Here is a 17,731-nt window from a genome sequence, read left to right on the forward strand (position 1 = left end):
GAGAGAGAGAGAGAGAGAGAGAGAGAGAGAGAGACTCAGCAACACTAGAGACAGTGGTACAGTAGCAAAATGTAAGGGGAGCATAGGACAGATTAGACTATCTGGAGTGGATGAGGAGGAGTTTCTGTCTGTGATGGAGCCAGCCAGCCATTCCACCAAACACCTCTACTGAAACGTAACTGCTGCTACCCCAGATCACGTCTTAGCCATCTCACTTCCTGATGCAATCCAATCCCTGCAGTTTTTCCTACCGTAGCTCAGGGACGGGGTTATCAATAAAGACTGAATACAACAAAACAATTTAAAGAGGTATGCTTCCTTCTAATTGCTTTTAATTGACACAAATAAAACATAACCTGCCACTCCAGATTTCCTAATCTAATAACTATCAATGTCACTGGGGAAGCACAATGAGAATGCTTCAGTAAAAGGAGATAGAGGCACAATGACATTTTGAAGTGACCCAACACTTGGCACCCAAACAAGCCTCCTTAGGTAGAGTAGGGTCCTGGAATCACACCATCTAGCTGAACATGGAAACTTTACGTTCTTACAGACCAAATAGTTACAACACCCTGTCTGACACCCTGCAGGAGGTGAGAAACAGTACCGTTCAACAGTGCAGTTAGGGCTGCGCTCTTACCTATTTCATCTACAACTTGAATCATTTTTTCTAGTTCTTCTGGACAGATATCAGGGCAATGAGTGAAGCCAAAATAAATCAATACCCACTGGCCCAGGTAGTCCTTGTCAGTCTTGGGCTTGCCATCATGAGTTACGAGGGAAAATGGTCCCCCTAGTAAAGGCTTTCCGATGCTGCGATGCCGCTGCTTCTCCAGCTCTTAAAGAGATACACCCAACAAGTCACTGAAACATCTGACAGAGAGTTAGCATAATACTAGTAACAGTATGTGGGTGGAGTGGGAGGTAGAAAATAAATATATCAGCTTTCAAGACACTAACAAAAATATTGTCAGAAAAACAAGCATAAAATAAGAAAATTAAATGCTGTAACACATGGTAAGCACTGGAATGAGTGGTAAAAAGTGTTCTCCTGGAACAACCCAGCACTAAGATGTTCAGCGTGGGGGTGAGGGCTGGGTGTGCTAGAGGCAGCCTCAACGGAAAGGGAATGTTGATAGGACCTTAGTTTTATATAGAAAATTAAATAACAAAGCAAATAAACAGGAATAAGTGTTACTAATGGAAAGCCAGAACAATGGGCGGGAAAAACTGGAATGATCTCTGTAGTATTAAGACAATCAGAGGTACTGGTATAACTTGATGGTTTCCATATATAGGAATTCTCCAACGAAAAGGGAAAAGTTGTTTTTGTTGTTGAGAAATGCTGAAATAAGCTGAAACAAATAAGTTCAAGGAGAGCCGGTGGCAGAAGGAAAAGCCAAGGATGACTGAAAACAGGTCCTGTGTGAACAGCAAGTTCTTGTTTCCGGTTTCATCTCTGACACTGTGATAAAATAGTCTGTCAAAACAAACTCAGGGTGCTGGCGCCCGCCTGTAACCCCAGCACTCAGAGGACAGGGTCTCTGTGAGGTGGAGGCAGTTCCAGAATTGTCAGGGCTACACAGTGGGACCCTGACTCAAAAACAAAAATACAAAACAAAACAAAAGAAACTCGGATGAGAAAGGGTTTATCTAACAATTCCTGGTAATAACCCATGTGTGGGGAAGTCCGAGTGGGAGGCCCGCGCAGGAACTAGTCATATCACACCCACAGTCTAGAGGAGATAGAAACTATGCGTGCACAGTTTAGCTAGCTTTCTCTATTCTTACAAAGTACAGGGCCCCAAACCAGGAAATGGGCTGCCTGCCACTTTCAGGCTGGGTTTTCCCCAAGTCAATTAGGGCAATCAGGAAAATTCCCACGGTGATGTATGTTCATAGGCCTACTCCTAAAATTCTAATGCCTGTGCATTCTCACTCCTGTATTCTAACATTCCTCTTTATTAACAGCATCAAGAAACTCTAAATAACTCTTTTAAACAATATTTACCCAAATTTTTAAACCAAATCTTAAAGTCTTAGAATATCCAGTAAAACATAGTTTGTTTTCTTTTAATCCTGTCAACATTTTGAGATGGCATTTCCTAGTAGTTCCTGGCTTTCCCTCCATCACAGGCAGCCTGTTCCTGTCCACTGCTGCCCCCCTAACTGGTCTGCAGTACCTACTCTCCATGCCTGACCTCTAGGAAGTCTTCGCAGATCCCACTGTCAAAGGCCCTCACATACCCTGCCCTGCCCTCCAGCCTGGAAGAACGCCACCCAGTGAAAGCTTTGGTTTCTGTGTCTGTCTCCTTGTCAACTGTATTCCAACCGCTGGGCATCTCAGTCATCTTTGTACCCACCCTCGGGACTTCCAACTGCCCACATCCAACCTATTTACAGCTGTCTTTTCAACGATAAAGCAGCGTCATTTTGGATTCCATCCTTGAAAAGTTAAAGACAACGATGGAAAAATACGCAAAACTAATTAAATGCTTGCAGTCCGGTTAATTATATCAATTTTAATTTCTTAGTTGTCCATGACCATATAAAATGTCAACAATGGGAGAGGGTTGGATGAAAGGTATTTGGAGACTTTTCTTTGCCATCTTCACAACATTCTAAATTAGTAAATCTAAAATCATTTTTAAATTAAAAAAATTAAAAACAGGGCAGGGCAACAGCCCAGTAGATAAAAGTGTTTGATATAAAAACCTGACTTCAGGAACCCATCATAAAGTAAAGAAGACACTAGCCCAGTAGATAAAAGTGTTTGATATAAAAACCTGACTTCAGGAACCCATCATAAAGTAAAGAAGACACTAGCCAGGCAGTGGTGATGCATGCCTTTAATCCCGGCACTCAGGAGGCAAAGACAAGCAGATCTCTGAGTTTGAGGTCAGCTTGGTCTACAGAACTAGTTCCAAGACAGCTAGGGCTGTTACACAGAGAAATCTTGTCTTGGAAAGAAAAAAAGAATACACTAGAACCAACTCCCAAAAGCTGTCTTTTGGCTTCTGCCATGGCATGCTTGCACCTGAACTCATATACACACACAAGTATAAATAAACAAAATAAAAAGTTCAAAAACAAAAAAAAATAATAATGTCCAAAAGAATGACTACTTACGTTCTATCTTTTCTTTCTTGAAGTACTTCATTCCAGCCAATAAAGATCCTCCAATGGCAAAAGTCAACGCTAAAGACTTCCAAGAAACGGGCTACTGGGGCAGAGAGTGCAACCAAATAAACAAGTAAGATGCAAACCTTTAACCATGCTTACCTATTACAAAGTTTTCCGAGCACGTATATGCACACAAACCATTTTCACACACATTGAATGTGTTAGGCTACTTTGGGATACATCCTGAAAATTTCTGTGAATACAGTTATATCTACTACAAAAGCCCTCATTTCCAGGGCAAAGTTAGTTACCCAAGCCAATTTAAAAACAAAGTATGGGAGGAAGATGGAGCTCAATTAACTGGTGGAGTGTTTGTTTGGCAAGTACCAAGCCCCTGGGTTCCATGCCAGGCACTGCATAAAACCGGGTGTGGTGATGCACACCTGTAATCTTAGCACGCTGGGAGGGGAAGGCAGGAGGATCAAGCTCAAAGGCATTCTTGGAGAAATAGCAAGTTCTACGCCAACCTGAGATACGAGAGACCTGGTCTCAACAAACAGCGCAGAGCCAGTAACTGATTACTACTGGCTCAAGCTGCTACTGTACTCTTTAAAACCTAAAATGTTTGCCACCTGTGCCTAAGATTTGCCCCGCTCCCCAAGTCCACATTTCTTACTAGCACGAGCAAGGCAGAGGCTCTGAATTTGAGATACAACTAGAACGAGAGGAAGATAAAAAGGAACAGAAGAGAAAGGGAGGAAAAAAGAAGAGGAATACCCAAACGCAACAGAGGCCCACATTTTTGCTTCAATTTCAACTTACACAATGAAGCATTGAAGGGGGAATTCAATTCAGTGAGATTATAAAAGTGTTCTGAATTTTGAATCATGATAAAGTTGAGGTCCTTAAAACCTGGGTTTTTTTTTTTTTTTTTTTGGTCTGGAGCAAAATCCCGGGCTGTAATGGCGCGGAGGGTGAGTAAATTTCTCAAGTTCTTTCGAGGAAGGGACTACGGGCTGACTAGCAACCAGTTCTGCCAAGGATAGGACTACCGGCGGACCAGGAAGCAAAGTGACTCCATGGCCCTTTCAGGGCACGCCAAGGAGTTCTGAGGTTGTGACCTAGCCGGATGTAGAGATACCGGGCTGCAGAGAGCAGTGAGTCCGGAAGGCTCCATGTAAACACTCACCCCGGGCTTCATGCGGCGCGACCCGGCTTGGCCGCCCTTGGGCTCTGGTCCTTTCGCCCCCGGCGGTGGCGGCGCGGCGCTGAAAGCCCGGATCCCCAGGCAGCAGCGCGCCTCTCGGGGCCACGGACTCCCCACCGGACCCCAAAGCTCATGGCCGTGAGGGAACAGACGCCAGAGCTGGCGACACTGCGGTCGCATCCCCATACAGTAAGCCCGCACCAACGCCGCCATGAGTTTAGGAGACCACGCCTCCTTTGGGCCGCCCCGCTATTTCATCAGGAGCTTCCGCTTCCGCAGGAAGCCGGGTGAGGCCGCTCTTTCCTCTCGGCTCGGTGGAGATGCAGTTTACCCGCGGGTTGTCAAGGAGTCCGTGGTTGCACAGCTGCCAGCGGTAGGTACTTCTCTGGCTGGGAACGGGTGGTGCGGGCAGTAGGCGGCGTATCTTGGGCGGGAGTGCTTCTGGGTCCTGAGCTGAGCCTGGCGGCTGCTGGAACATCCTTGGACAGGAGGATGGGACAAGGTGGCCCCGGGTCTCCTAGAGGGGTTCGCCCCTCCCAGTAAGAGACTGGGGATCCCTTCCTCTTGCTCAGTCAAAAAACGGGCCAAGTAGAACAGCAAAGACTCGGACCCCACAATTAGAAGTCGTCTCATGGCATTTGAAGTAATCCATGACTTAGGGGAAAAAATACTAATAAGACTTTGGGTGCCTAGGGTGATGAGAAGACTTAAGACCAACGTGCCCGCGCTTGTAACTACCGTACAAGCCGCCTTAGAGCAAGGCACTGCAAAAGTGTGTGCTGCGTCATACATACCACATCCATCATTTATCCACCGGATCGTTTCAGTTCCGTCGTTTCCCATAAAGGTCTCGCCACTCCCACCCCCCGACCCCCTATTTTAAAGTTTGTTGAAGGTTTCCTGCTTTGGGACTGCTTAGTTAGTTGGCTACAGCTACATACTTATTTTTCGTTTCTGGAGAAATTTTAGCTCGTATTCCGCTCATTTGCTTGTTGTTATTTGCTGTGCCTGGGCTGGGCAGTTACCGGCTCTCTTTCAGTCTCAGAGTCAGCAACCTTTGCCCCTCCCTTCCCACCCTGCCTCCGTGGTTGCCTGGGGTTTGTAAAGCAACAGCCCCTACCCTTTAATAAAAGCTTTTTTTCCAACCCCAGTGAGATCCCATCATTGCTTCAATAGTTGTTGCATTAAAGCGTGATATTGTTTATCTCTATGTTTATCTCAATGTTTGGACCGTCTGACCTATTGTGCTGCTGTCCAACACAGCAATTATCTTCTGAAATGTATGCTCAAAGCTAATAGTTGTTTTATTTTGTTTGTTTGTTTGTTTAAAGAAATCATTGTTGAAGTTTGTGGAGAGGTTTTTCAAATGTAAAGAACAGTGGTTAATAGAAAAATGGTTAGGAGGAGAGTACACAGCCAAAAGCATGGATGCGGGCCTCTTAGGAGAGTCACACTTGTCTTTATAACATATAAGTGTGTGTGTGTGTGTGTGAATATGTGTGTGTCTTTGATTTGGATGGCTTCTGAAGGTATATCTCAAAAGACTGTCTAACATATTTTCACTTTCATTTTCCTGGGAAATGAGATTATAGACTGGCTACGGCGGTGCACTACATAGAATTACACAAAGGCCGTGAGACGTGTTTAGTGCAAATAAAGTTTATAGTCTTGTTTGTAAAGTTTCCAGAAACTGTAGCTTTGTGTCTGGGAAAGGAGCAGGACCGTACTCCAAGGTGATAATCGTGCTTAGGCCTTAAGCATAGTTCATTGCTGTCTTAACATTATTTGAAATCTCTATATAAAGGGAATATTGTTCCTTTGTAGGCAACTGTCACAGCAGACACTATTAATAGTGGGAAAACTCTGACTCTCAGCTGACAAGGGACTCCAACCCAATCCCTTTCCATGTCTCCTACCTCATTTCCCCTCTGAGACTTTGATCCCTTGATTTTAAGAGTTAATGGCAGTTGTAGTTGGTGTTGGTTGTATAACTTATTTGCTGGACAAGGATATATACCCTGCCTATCCAGCCTTCAGCTGTCTCAAGCTGTCTCGTCTGTATAGGATGAGAGGGAATCTGAGCATGCAAGATCATCATTCCACGGGGAGGTAGATGAGAGGATGTCATTACTCGCCACACCTAACCATGGAAACAATAAGGATTGTTACACCTGGTCCTAAGATTAGCACCGAAGTAACCAGGCCTTTAGCCACATGGTACCTGAGACCTGTGATGCTAATGAATCATTAGAACTTGCCACAAAACCCTACAGTGATTTAACTGTGGTGTGTAAATCTTGGAGGATTGAGGATACATGTCCTGGTTGTTGGTATATATACCCAACACTTTAATGGTGGCGCAGGTTCTCCTTGTGCTATTGACAGACTACCAGGGGCCATCAGAGTGACTGTCCTCATCTTCACTTTTGAGTTAAGAATTGGCAGAAGTATACACCTGATTATCTACTGAGAGTATGGGAAAATACAAAGAACAATGCTAGAAAAGTTTTGAAAATGTGTGTGTGCCTATGAGTGCAGGTGCCCAAAGAGGCCAGAGGTGACAGATCCTCTAGAGTTGGAGCTCCAGGTGGTTGGGAGCCACCTGACATGGGTGCTGGGAACTGAACTCATATCCTCTGCAAAGACAGTCTTCACTCTTTAATTTCTGAGCCATTGCTTCTGTCTATGGATTCTTAATTTTTCTAAAGACTTATTTTGTGTGGATGTGCCCTATCTGTGTGGTGCCCTCAGATACCAGAAGAGGACTTTGGATCTCTTGGAGATAGAGTTGCAGCAAGTTGTGAGTCACTCAGTATGGTTGCCGGGATCTGAACTGTTTCTCAGGAATGACCAGCAAACAAACTCAACTCCTGAGCCATCTCTCCAGCCCCCAAGAAAGATTTTAATGATTAAGATGATTACGTGGATAAAAGGGCAATAATGTAAAGTTGTAGCTATTAATTATGTATTATACCAACAGCACCCAGAAGAAAAACAGTGATGCAAATCGAGACACAAAGTAAGGTTTCAGTTACTGGTAGATTTTTAAAATGGGGCTTAGCTTTGTTTTTAAGAAGGTAAGCATTTTTCTCTCTTGTCTGAAAAGAGCTTTCATGTGTTCTCATGCTTTGCAGAAACAAGAGATCTTTTCGTGGGGTGCTCTTGAAGCAACACTACATTATGGACTGTCCCTTTGCAGCTGCCAGGAAAGGCGGCAGCCCCAGTGGGGCAGGAGCAGGAAGCAAAGCTTCTTGCTGCTACCTCTAGCCGGCTCAATCACTCTCTTTAGAGTCCTGTGCTTGGGTGAGGCGAGGGTTCTCAGCTGCAGAAAGGAGTTTCAGGATGAATCAGTATGATGCGTATTTGGAGTTTATTACGACATTTTATAGATTTAAGCCTGATGTTAATAGGAAAGAGGTGCTTACGAGAAAGAAAGCCACAAGAGCGTGGGTGTGGACTTCTCAAGAGAGTAGTGAGTTGTTAAATTTCTACTGGGCATTTCGGCTTACTGTCAGTCAAAACTCATTTTTTCCCCTCCATTTTATTTGTTTACCAAAATATCTTTATCTATTGGATGTGACACTGTATTTTAATTGTAACCAGATATTGAATGCATCACAGATATTCTCTCTAAGCCAGACTCCGTAGAGCCCTTTCAAAAGTAGCTGGTTGTATAGTGTAAATTTGGAACTTTTATTATTAACAGAAACCACCACGGTATCAGATGAGTTTGCTTACAATTTAGGAGCTTCTCTTGAAAGAGACAGGGCATACATAGTACCATTTGATGCCTGTTTTATCATTAGTTGATGAGGCTACTTAAATTGTGTGCTGGCTGGGGCAGTGGGCTGGCCTAAGTGGGATGAGCTAAACTGGAAGTTTTCTCAGCTTGCTGGCACTGTAGCATGGCTGCTTCATCGTAGGTCCAGACTCTTGTGCCTAATCACTGCTAGGGTCCGAGAAAGGCCCCCAAAGAAGGCCAACAACCACGTATGCAATAAAAAGAGAGCTTTATTGATTCCAACGTTGGAGTGGCAAAAGAATGACCCCCAAAGTGACCTACAAGCTCCTTTAAGTGGAGTTAGGGGAATTCCAAAGAGGAGGGACTAATCTAGGTTGATTGGTGAAGGAAAGATTAATATGGAGGTTGACTGGTGGAAGGTCCTGGTGGTTAGGGACCTTCCAGCAGCAGGGTGGGGAAAGCTATCGTTAGCCTGCGCAAGTTTGCAAGCATCTCCTGAGCCAGCACAAGGGCTTGTGGGAGTGCTTGCTGATGGTCACCCATAAGTTATGGTTTTCATGAGACCTGCTTGCTCAGCTCTGTCCCACTCTAGTGAAGTGAAACTAAGGTCTGGTCTCCGTCAGGACTGTGGTCGGCTGCCCCTCTCCCCTTCCAGCCTTTTCAGTCACAAGCATGCCCTGCCTCACACTTTACCGTATTGACACTAACATTGTGAAATACTTTTCTTTGAGTGTTGTGTGGGTGTTTTGTGTAGATAGGGATTGCGAAAAAGTTCAATTTGTTCCTTATTCTCCATTTCCCCACTGGAGATGGATTTGAATTTCTGGTCTCTGTCCACAAGCCCTCTTGCATCTATTTCCCTGAACCATGAAGCACAGCCCAGAACTAGCCGAATAATTTCTCTCCATGCGTAGTTCTCTTTGCCCACCCTTACTCACTGTGATCCTAACCGTCTCTCCATGAATGTAGCCTGGCCCTTGCACCTGGACTCTTAGCTTTTCCTTAAGGGGTCACAGGTAGAGCAGAGACGCTCATGGGGATAAGAGACAGGTACCCAGGCCTTCACTCATTACTAGCTACCCAGGGAAAGTAGTCTGGCTCTTGTTAGTAGTGTGTGACCCCCCCCATCTCCCTTATCCCCTTCTTCCCATTCTGTCACGAGTTAAAAAACAACAGCGGGTACAGGACCATACAGTGGCATCTCTAGAGAGGACTGCTCGTTGATCTGTGTCTTATACAAGAAAAGGATCTCTGAAGACACATAAGACAGAGAGTTTTGCAAATGCCATCATTGTTGTCACTGGAATCTGAAGTTTCCGTTAAAACCAGGAGACAGAAATTGGTGGAAGGAAATTGGTTTACGAGGGGTAAGAGGGTGGACAGTTAGATGTCAAAGCTTTTAAGAGATACAAGTAGCCGCACCAAGATAATGTGTAATTATCCCCTGGACCGTGCAACCTTTTTCTTTGAAAGTCAGAGCTGACCCAAAACTTGCGGGGAATTGGCACTTGTATTTCCTTTTTAGAGGCTCTGTTTTTCTGCCCGTCAGCCCATGTGAGTTGAGGACAGAGGCTGCTGATAGAAACACCCATAGAACTCAGAGTGGCAGGTGAGAGGGGGTGGGTCTGTAGAAGACAAGCAGAAGTAATTGCTTGCAATGCTTACATTGCACATCAAGGCAGCTCCAAAGGGAAGAAAGACAAGCTCACTCTGTTAAATAGTTCCCGAAAAGAATGCTAAGTTTCAGGTCTAGTACATCGTGAGTAGAAGGAACTGCCAGACCCAGCACCTCTCATGCAGCCCAATAAAATTTGCTTCTCCTTCCATAGGCTTGGTCCTCATCCTTTTTCCTTTCAGGTAAATCTTTTGCCTGCCCCTCCCCCCCATACACACATAACTTCTCTTATTATTGAGGTCGAGGATCCCTTGTGTCCAGTATCACCAGTCTGATTTTTTGTGTTTTCTGTTTATTCAAGATGATTTAGTTAATAACACTGTATATTGCCTCCCTTTCATTGTTCAAGGGTGGCTTTGAAATCATGATCCTCCTGCATTGGCCTCCAGAATCCAGGGTTTACAGACATTCATCATGGGAGCTGGCCTTGCCTTACTTATGAAGGTCGAGGATGACTTGGGGCCTAGGGTTCACTTTTTTTCACCATGTGGGTCTTAGGAATTAAGCTCAGCTCATTAGCCTTGACATTTAGCAGTACCTTTACCCAGTGAGCCACCCAGTGCCAGCAGTCTCAGAGTAGGAGAGCCCCTCGTGCTCCTCCCGGCTGAGTCTGGCCCCTGCGCTGAGAACGGAGCAGGAGCCTCTGGTAGGAGTACACTTAACTGGGATTAGATAGGAACTCCAGAACTAGGTGGAACAGGTGGCTGGCGACAGGAGTCAGAAGGGTTTTAGTCAGAGAGTTTTTTAGAAGGTCTTAATCAGTTCAGAGAGAACTGCAGTGGTTTATCTTTCATAGTAAGAACAGTTGATAATTTAGCACCTTGACCTTCTATGTTTGTCATAATCCTTAGTATTCTTGGTTCTTTTAGGATTACATATTCTGCTTATAAATAACCTAGTGAGATTCTTTTCCCAAGTTTAAATGGAGACTGTGTGGAATGAAAAGATTTGTTTTCTGTTCTGGTTCAGGGATGGGGGTTGATGCTAAGATTAGGAAAACTGGTTCAAATTAGAACTCAGCTGTTGAAGGGGGGCCTGCTGCTTATGGAAAGGACGAGTGCTTACGCTGATTTCGTACTGTGTGTATTTTTATTTATTTATTTCTATATATTTACACCCACATATATTTGAGCGGCCAGAAGAGGATACCAGCTCCCTTGTGACTGGAGTTACAGGTTGTGTGAACTTTCTGACATGGGTCCTTGCAATTCTGGTACCTGCAGGAAGCTCTCTAAACCACTGGGTATCTATCTCTCCAGCCCCTGCTCTGGCCTTTTTAAACTCAAAATTATTCTTCTTGGTACTAGTTACTTTTCTGTTGTGACTTTTTAAAAAGTGGTCAAATAATAACCTAAGGAAGAGTTTATTTTGGCTTATAGTTCAGAGGGATAAGAATCTTTTTTATCCGGGCAAGGTAGCACAGCCTTTAGTGCTAGTACTCTGAAGGTAGAGGCAGATGAATCTGTATGAGTTTTAGGCCAACCTGATCTACACAAGGAGCTCCAGGATAGCCAGGGCTACATAGAGACCCTATCTCCAACACCTCCTTCCTCCACCCCATGAGTATGTTGTAGCAGGCAGCAAGCATAGTGGCACAGCAGAACACTGAAAGATTACTACATGTTCAAAGGCAGAGTGAACCAGAGATTTAACTTTAAACCCTGAAAGCCCATCCTCGGCCAACAAGGCTGCACCTCCCCGTAACGCCTCCAAGTGGGGGCTGTACATCAAATTCCCAAGCCTCTGGGGACATTCCTCCTTAAACCATCTCCTTCTCTTTTCATACCACTGTCTTTCCTTCTACTCCAGACACAGAAAAGGGAGAGACTGATTCTCAGGCTGCTCATCAACAAAGAGAAAAGACTCGGCCTGCTCGAGTGTCCCAGAGTGGAGGTCTGCTCTGGAAATGGAGGGGATGAGTGTGCATGATATGGGATAGTGCCACTGCTGGGTTCCGGGGAATTGTTTGACTTGGGAGAGGGTGTGTCATCGTATTTTAAATGGGTGGGAGGTGAGAAATGGTTCCAGATTTGAATTTGGCTGTTGTAGTTGTAGTTCCTGATGGTCAATAAGATAGTGCCCTTTTGTAAGTTGTTAGTCTTCTGAGCAACAGAGGTTATCATCTTTTTACCGATGAGAACTGAAGCATTTTAGAGCTAAGACTTTGGCCTCTAGAGCCTGCACACTTGTCTGTCTTGCTGTCTAGTCAGTTAACCTGTTATGTCGTTTTCTTCTGTCCATTGGAAAGCTGCAGTATTTTAACTTGAATATCTTCTCCCTCTTGGTAGCTTACTTAGAAGCCTGCTTGGAGGTAATGGCTGAGAAGCTGGACCCTGATGCCCTGTCCGAAGGTTCCGAGCCACTTTTTTCCTTTGGAGTTATAGCAGATATTCAATATGCTGATTTAGAAGATGGATTCAATTATCAAAGAAGCAGGCGGAGGTACTACAGACACAGTCTCATTCACTTACAGGGCGCCATTGAAGACTGGAATAAAGAAAGCATCCTGCCCTGCTGTGTGCTCCAGCTTGGAGACATCATCGATGGCTACAACGCACAGTATAAAGTATCGGAAAAGTCTCTAGAAGTTGTCATGAACACATTCAAGTTACTTAAAGCCCCCGTTCACCACACATGGGGAAACCATGAATTCTATAACTTCAGTAGAGACTTCTTAACGAACTCTAAACTTAACAGCAAGTTTCTAGAAGACCGAATTGTGCAGCATCCTGAGACCATGCCATCAGAGAACTATTATGCTTATCACTTTGTACCATTCCCTAAATTCCGGTTCATTTTACTTGATGCTTATGACCTGAGTGTCCTGGGCATAGATCAGTCTTCTCCAAAATATGAGCAGTGTATGAAGATGCTGAGGGAACACAACCCAAATGTGGAGTTAAATAGTCCCCAAGGTGAATTATTGCTTTGAACTGAGAATCTAATACATTGTCTTTAAATTCTTCAGCTACCTTTTATTCAGCAGGAAGATGGATGATTAAGGTAAAAGTTTATTGTCACCATTGTTCAGAGTCAGGATTCTTACAAGCTTGATGTCACATAAATTGGTTATAAGTAACACAAACCTCAGACATTGAGCAGATATTTGAGTGCCCGTTCTGGAATAAGATGGATGGATGGATGGATGGATGGATAGATAGATAGATAGATAGATAGATAGATAGATAGATAGATAGATAGATAGATAACCATAGCAGTAGGTAGGTAAGACAGAAAATAAATGTATACCTAAAATAATCAACTTACAAGGAGGAAATGTCTGTCTTGGCTTATAGGTTTGGGGGCAGGGGTTAGTTCATAGTCCTTGACGTGGTTGCATATGGGCTGTGCTGAAGCAGCATGTTAGGACAGGGAATACAAACTAGAACAAGCTGCTTACTCATAGCCAGGAAGCAGAGTGGGAAAAGAGGGCCTGAGCTCATAGTCTCCCTCATGACTTGACTTCCCTCAAGTCATGACTTGCCTCTAAAAGATGCTACCACCTCCTAATAGCACCACAGTTAGTGACCAAGTCTTCAACACAGGAGCCATATTGAACATTTCAGATCCAAACTGTAGCAGTAAATGAAACAAAAGCAAGGTTGTCTCCCCAGTGGTAACTATGCTGAGAAAACAGTTTGTTACAGCAGAGAACTAGGGTTGCTGTTGTAGATAGGTGAGCAGAAGCGCCCTGTGAACTCAGGTATTCAAACTGTTGTCTAGATGACAGGATTTACACTTGGAAAGAGTTGGGTAGGAAACTGGCAGGCACAGGGAGACACAAATGCAGGGGCACTGGGTTGCATAATGACTTTGACATTATTAAGAAGCACAGGATCCACTGGGTGAAGGTGACAAGTACAAGACTGTGTAGTAGGGCCCAGTAGACCCAGAAAGAAAGGGTTGTATTTTCAGTGTCGTGGAAAGGCAGTGAAGTAAGCAGAGGAGGCCAAGACTAGAACTCACATCGCTGTATTTATGTATTGCTCTACATTCTGAAGATGGTGATCAGAAGAACGTGTTCTTTATGTTACTCAAACTCAGATGTGCAAATGAGGGAGGGAATGACATGCGATGGGTCTAATTTGCTGAATTCATTCAGGACTTTCTGAGCCCCAGTATGTCCAGTTTAATGGAGGATTCAGCCAAGAGCAGCTGAACTGGTTGAATGAAGTTCTTACGTTCTCTGACCTGAACGAGGAAAAGGTGGTGATCGTGAGTAAGTATGTAAACTGTTTCTTTGGTTACAGTGGCATTTTAGAAACTGGGAAGTTATCCATGAAGGAATAGTAATATTCCCAACTTTAATCAGTTTTCTCAGCTGCAAATTGGATCTGGCAGCCTTGATCTCCAGAGGTTCTTTAAAGTCCCCTGCACTGTTTTTGTTCAGTGATGTTTTTATGTAACACAACCCCTGGGCAGCTCCTAACCATTTTTGTTTGTTTTGTTTTGTTTTGTTTTTTTGTTTGTTTTGTTTTTGTTTTAAGCTTCATCATTCTTTTTATGTAACATTCCTATTTACTGATATCAGTGAGATTGGATTCCAGCACAGAATCTGGCTGACTCCTGGCTGCCCTTACAGATGCCCGGCACAGGATAGCCTGGGGATTCTGTGGGCTTCGGACATCATTTTTTATACAGATGTCTTCCACCTTATATCTGAACCAGCTACCCATCTGTCTGTTCTGTGTGCCGGAGATGTGGCTATAGGTTGCCCGCTCCACAGCTCAGTCTGGCTTTGAACTCATGATCCTCCTCCTGCAGCTTCCTAAGTGCTGCACACTTATATTATATATTATAGAGCACATTGCCACCTTGGTCTTCATGTGGATGAAGAAGGATCATACTTAGGTTTGGTTTTCCCGAATACTAGCTTTCAGTCTTTTTTTCTTGATTTAATTGGCTTCTAATTTTTCTTTAACAGGCCATCTTCCCATTTACCCAGAGGCCTCTGACAGCGTGTGCCTGGCTTGGAACTACATGGATGCCCTGTCAATCATATGGTCTCACAAGTGTGTGGTGTGTTTCCTTGCCGGTCACACACATGACGGTGGTTACTCTGAGGATTCTTTTGGTGTGCACCATGTCAACCTTGAAGGAGTTATTGAAACAGCTCCAGATAGCCAGGCCTTCGGCACAGTTCACGTCTACCCTGACAAAATGCTTCTGAAAGGGAGAGGCAGAGTTCCAGACAGAGTTATGAACTACAGAAGGGAGCAGGTTGTGTGTTTGTAGCCTATTATCTTGCCTGTCTTTGTAGAAAGAGAATATTGCTGTTTTGTGTTTACTCAATTGCATAAAAAGTTAAACTCTCACTGGGGGTGGTGGCGCACGCCTTTAATCCCAGAGCTTGGGAGGCAGAGGTAGGCAGATCTCTGAGTTTGAGGCCAGCCTGGTCTATAGAGTGAGTTCCAGGATAGCCAGGGCTATTAACACAGAGAAACCCTATCTTGAAAACAAACAAAAAAAGCTAGATTCTCAGTCCCTTTCTTAAGTATTCTGTTTGTGTACAAAATGAATTTGTGGCTTTCAATATGTGTGAGTGAGGATGAAATTCAGAAGTGTTGTTTTTAGACAACATATCCAAGCCCCAACAGCTAGACCTAAAGTAAACCAGGAAGGAGACTCACGGGCATATAGTCTGATAAGGGACTGTATGCAGCCTAATTTGAATTTCTTCTTTTTTGTGCAAGGAGTGTGTGCACTTGTGTTAACTCTAGAGCTTCATACATGAAAGCCCAGGCAAGTCTGCCTTGCTTCCCCGCTGTGTGGACCATTTTAGTTCAGAACACCTATACTTAGATAAAGGTGACATTCCTGTTCTCTGAAGAAAAACTGAGAAGTTATTTCAGTGAAAGCATGGTGCTTCCATCTCAGAAGGGCCTTCAGGAAAGTGCTAAGTAACACGAGGACCAAGTGCTGAGTGCCGGCTAGCCTGCTCTGTTTGAAATACCCAGTACTCTGTGGGACCACACCCTATAAAATGGTTTATTTTTTACTTCTTCTCTAGACAGATGGAGCCCATTTAACTCCATTTTTGCTTGTATCAAAGCTTATCTGCAGAAAGTCTTGACAGCAAACAGACCAATGGATGAGTAGAGTTGATTCAAGGCTGAAAAATAGAAATAGTAGTCAATGTAAGTACCTGTGAAGTGCTTACCAGAAGACAGGTACATTTTCTGTGACTGCTCCGGTGAATTCTTGGCATAGGTGCTGACCCACCACGTGTATTTGTTCTCAGGTCATTCTAAAGGTCAGGATTCTGAAACCATTTCATCAGGCTGCAAACAAAGTGTTTGTTGGTGGGATGCTCTGGGCAGAGTCCCATTTCTTACCTCTTCCAGCCTCTCCAGTCTAAGCTCCTGTCCATGTCAGGATTCAGGATTCTTTCTTTTCTTTTCTTTTTTTCTTTTTTCTTTTTGTTTTTTTGAAACAGGGTTTCTCTGTAGCTTTGAAGCCTGTACTGGAAATAGCTCTTGTAGACCAGGCTGGCCTCCAACTCACAGAGATCCGCCTGCCTTTACCTCATGAGTGCTGAGATTAAAGACATGTGCCACCACCACCAAGCTCCATGTCAGGATTCTTGATCTCATGTGCAAAGTTCATGTCACAGCGTAAGGCCACAGGGATCGTGACTCTACCCAGCTGGCCACAGCATGACTCATGTGTTCCTGTGTACACTGATGTCACCAGGATGCAAAGAGACATACAAACACAAGTACAAATTGAGAAATTGCCCACCACATATAAAAGGACGAAAAATGTGGAAGAGAAACTTGAATTTAATTTAAAGAGATTAGGGATGACATGGGGGGAAAAAAAGGAAAGAAAAATGGTTTGGATGGGTGGGGAAGATGAGTGAGTGAGGGCTGGAGAGCTAAGGCCTAGGAGGAACTCTTAGTTGCTGAGCTGTGGGTGTGTCTAGAGAGCAAACTGTGATGGGCAAGCATAGGAAAAGGGAGAAGACTGTGGGGCTCTAGGGAAACATTCTGAGAACTGGAATGTTTAATCTGTTATTGATTCTTAAACGCAGTAGAAAAATAGAGTGTAGTCTTTACCCCTCGTGTACCAGTGGCTGCCCTCTCAGTATCATTTCTGAAGCCAGAAAGTTCTTCCTGTGCCATTCAGACCGATGATAGGTCAAAACTAAGTATAACTAGCAGAAATCCAGAAATATCGAGGTACAGAGAAGATTCCAGGCCAAAGTTTGATGCCCACTATTGGTTATGGGAAGGACAAGGAAACAGCACTGGCCAGTGGTTTTTGGAAGTCCTGGTCTGGAAGTGCCCCTGATAAACAGCAAGTGTCTCTGTGCTGAGATCATTCAGTCTTGCCTCCAAGAACTGCAAAAACCCTCATGGAGAGAGTAGTGTAACTGACCAGCAAGACCACCCAAAGCAGGTTGCACAGCACAGAAAATGGACTGACGGTTCCCATACACATCTTATTTATACTGAAATAAAACCATAAATACTCAAAGAAGAGGAAGTTTAGCCTCCATGTTGGCTAGCCTTAACTACAATGACCTGCCTAAAAATAAATAAAAACTATTCCATGGGTAAGGACCAAAGACAAGTACAGACCAAAAGTAGGAGGCATAGATGCTGGGAATGGCCTGAGTCTTACGAGACCTCAAATCTCATCCCCAGTGACAGCTTCCTCCAGCCATGCCACATGTTCTAGCTACCCAAATAGGACTGCCACCTGGGGACCATCCAGGTATATGGGGGCTGTTCTCATCCAAACGTCTGGTTATGGAGTTTCATTCCAGCCTAGATAAACTAGGCTAATTAAACAATCTAACACACTCAAGCAGTCACACTTTAAAAAGTAAATACAGGACTGGAGAGATGGCTCAGTGGTTAAGAGGACTGGCTGTTCTTCCACAGGTTGTGAGTTCAATTCCCAGCAACCACATGGTGGGTCACAACCATCTGTAATGAGATCTGGCGCCCTCTTCTGGTGTGTCAGCATACATGGA

General features: G+C 44.2%; 2 protein-coding genes across 2 annotated transcripts in view; one reads left to right on the plus strand and one right to left on the minus strand.

The window, feature by feature from the left end:
* Positions 1-4,590, minus strand: part of Sco1 (synthesis of cytochrome C oxidase 1) — a 12,173-nt gene extending 7,583 nt beyond the window's left edge. Inside the window, exons 1-3 of the mRNA XM_050162490.1 lie at positions 4,316-4,590; positions 3,133-3,223; positions 644-841 (exon numbers count right to left, since the gene is read on the minus strand). Coding sequence (XP_050018447.1) covers positions 644-841; positions 3,133-3,223; positions 4,316-4,546 — 520 coding nt within the window. The 5' untranslated portion in view covers positions 4,547-4,590. The remainder of the gene's footprint in view (positions 1-643; positions 842-3,132; positions 3,224-4,315) is intronic.
* Positions 4,584-17,623, plus strand: Adprm (ADP-ribose/CDP-alcohol diphosphatase, manganese dependent). Its single transcript, XM_050162489.1, has 4 exons — positions 4,584-4,706; positions 12,039-12,665; positions 13,853-13,969; positions 14,675-17,623. Exons 2-4 carry the CDS (start codon positions 12,065-12,067, stop codon positions 14,983-14,985), a joined length of 1,029 nt encoding a protein of 342 aa, XP_050018446.1. The 5' UTR covers positions 4,584-4,706; positions 12,039-12,064; the 3' UTR covers positions 14,986-17,623.
* The last annotated feature ends 108 nt before the right edge of the window (positions 17,624-17,731 follow it).

The sequence above is a fragment of the Alexandromys fortis genome, unplaced genomic scaffold (assembly GCF_014885135.2).
Source record: "Alexandromys fortis isolate MF-2015 unplaced genomic scaffold, M_Fortis_MF-2015_v1.1 scaffold_84, whole genome shotgun sequence".
Taxonomy (NCBI): domain Eukaryota; kingdom Metazoa; phylum Chordata; class Mammalia; order Rodentia; family Cricetidae; genus Alexandromys; species Alexandromys fortis.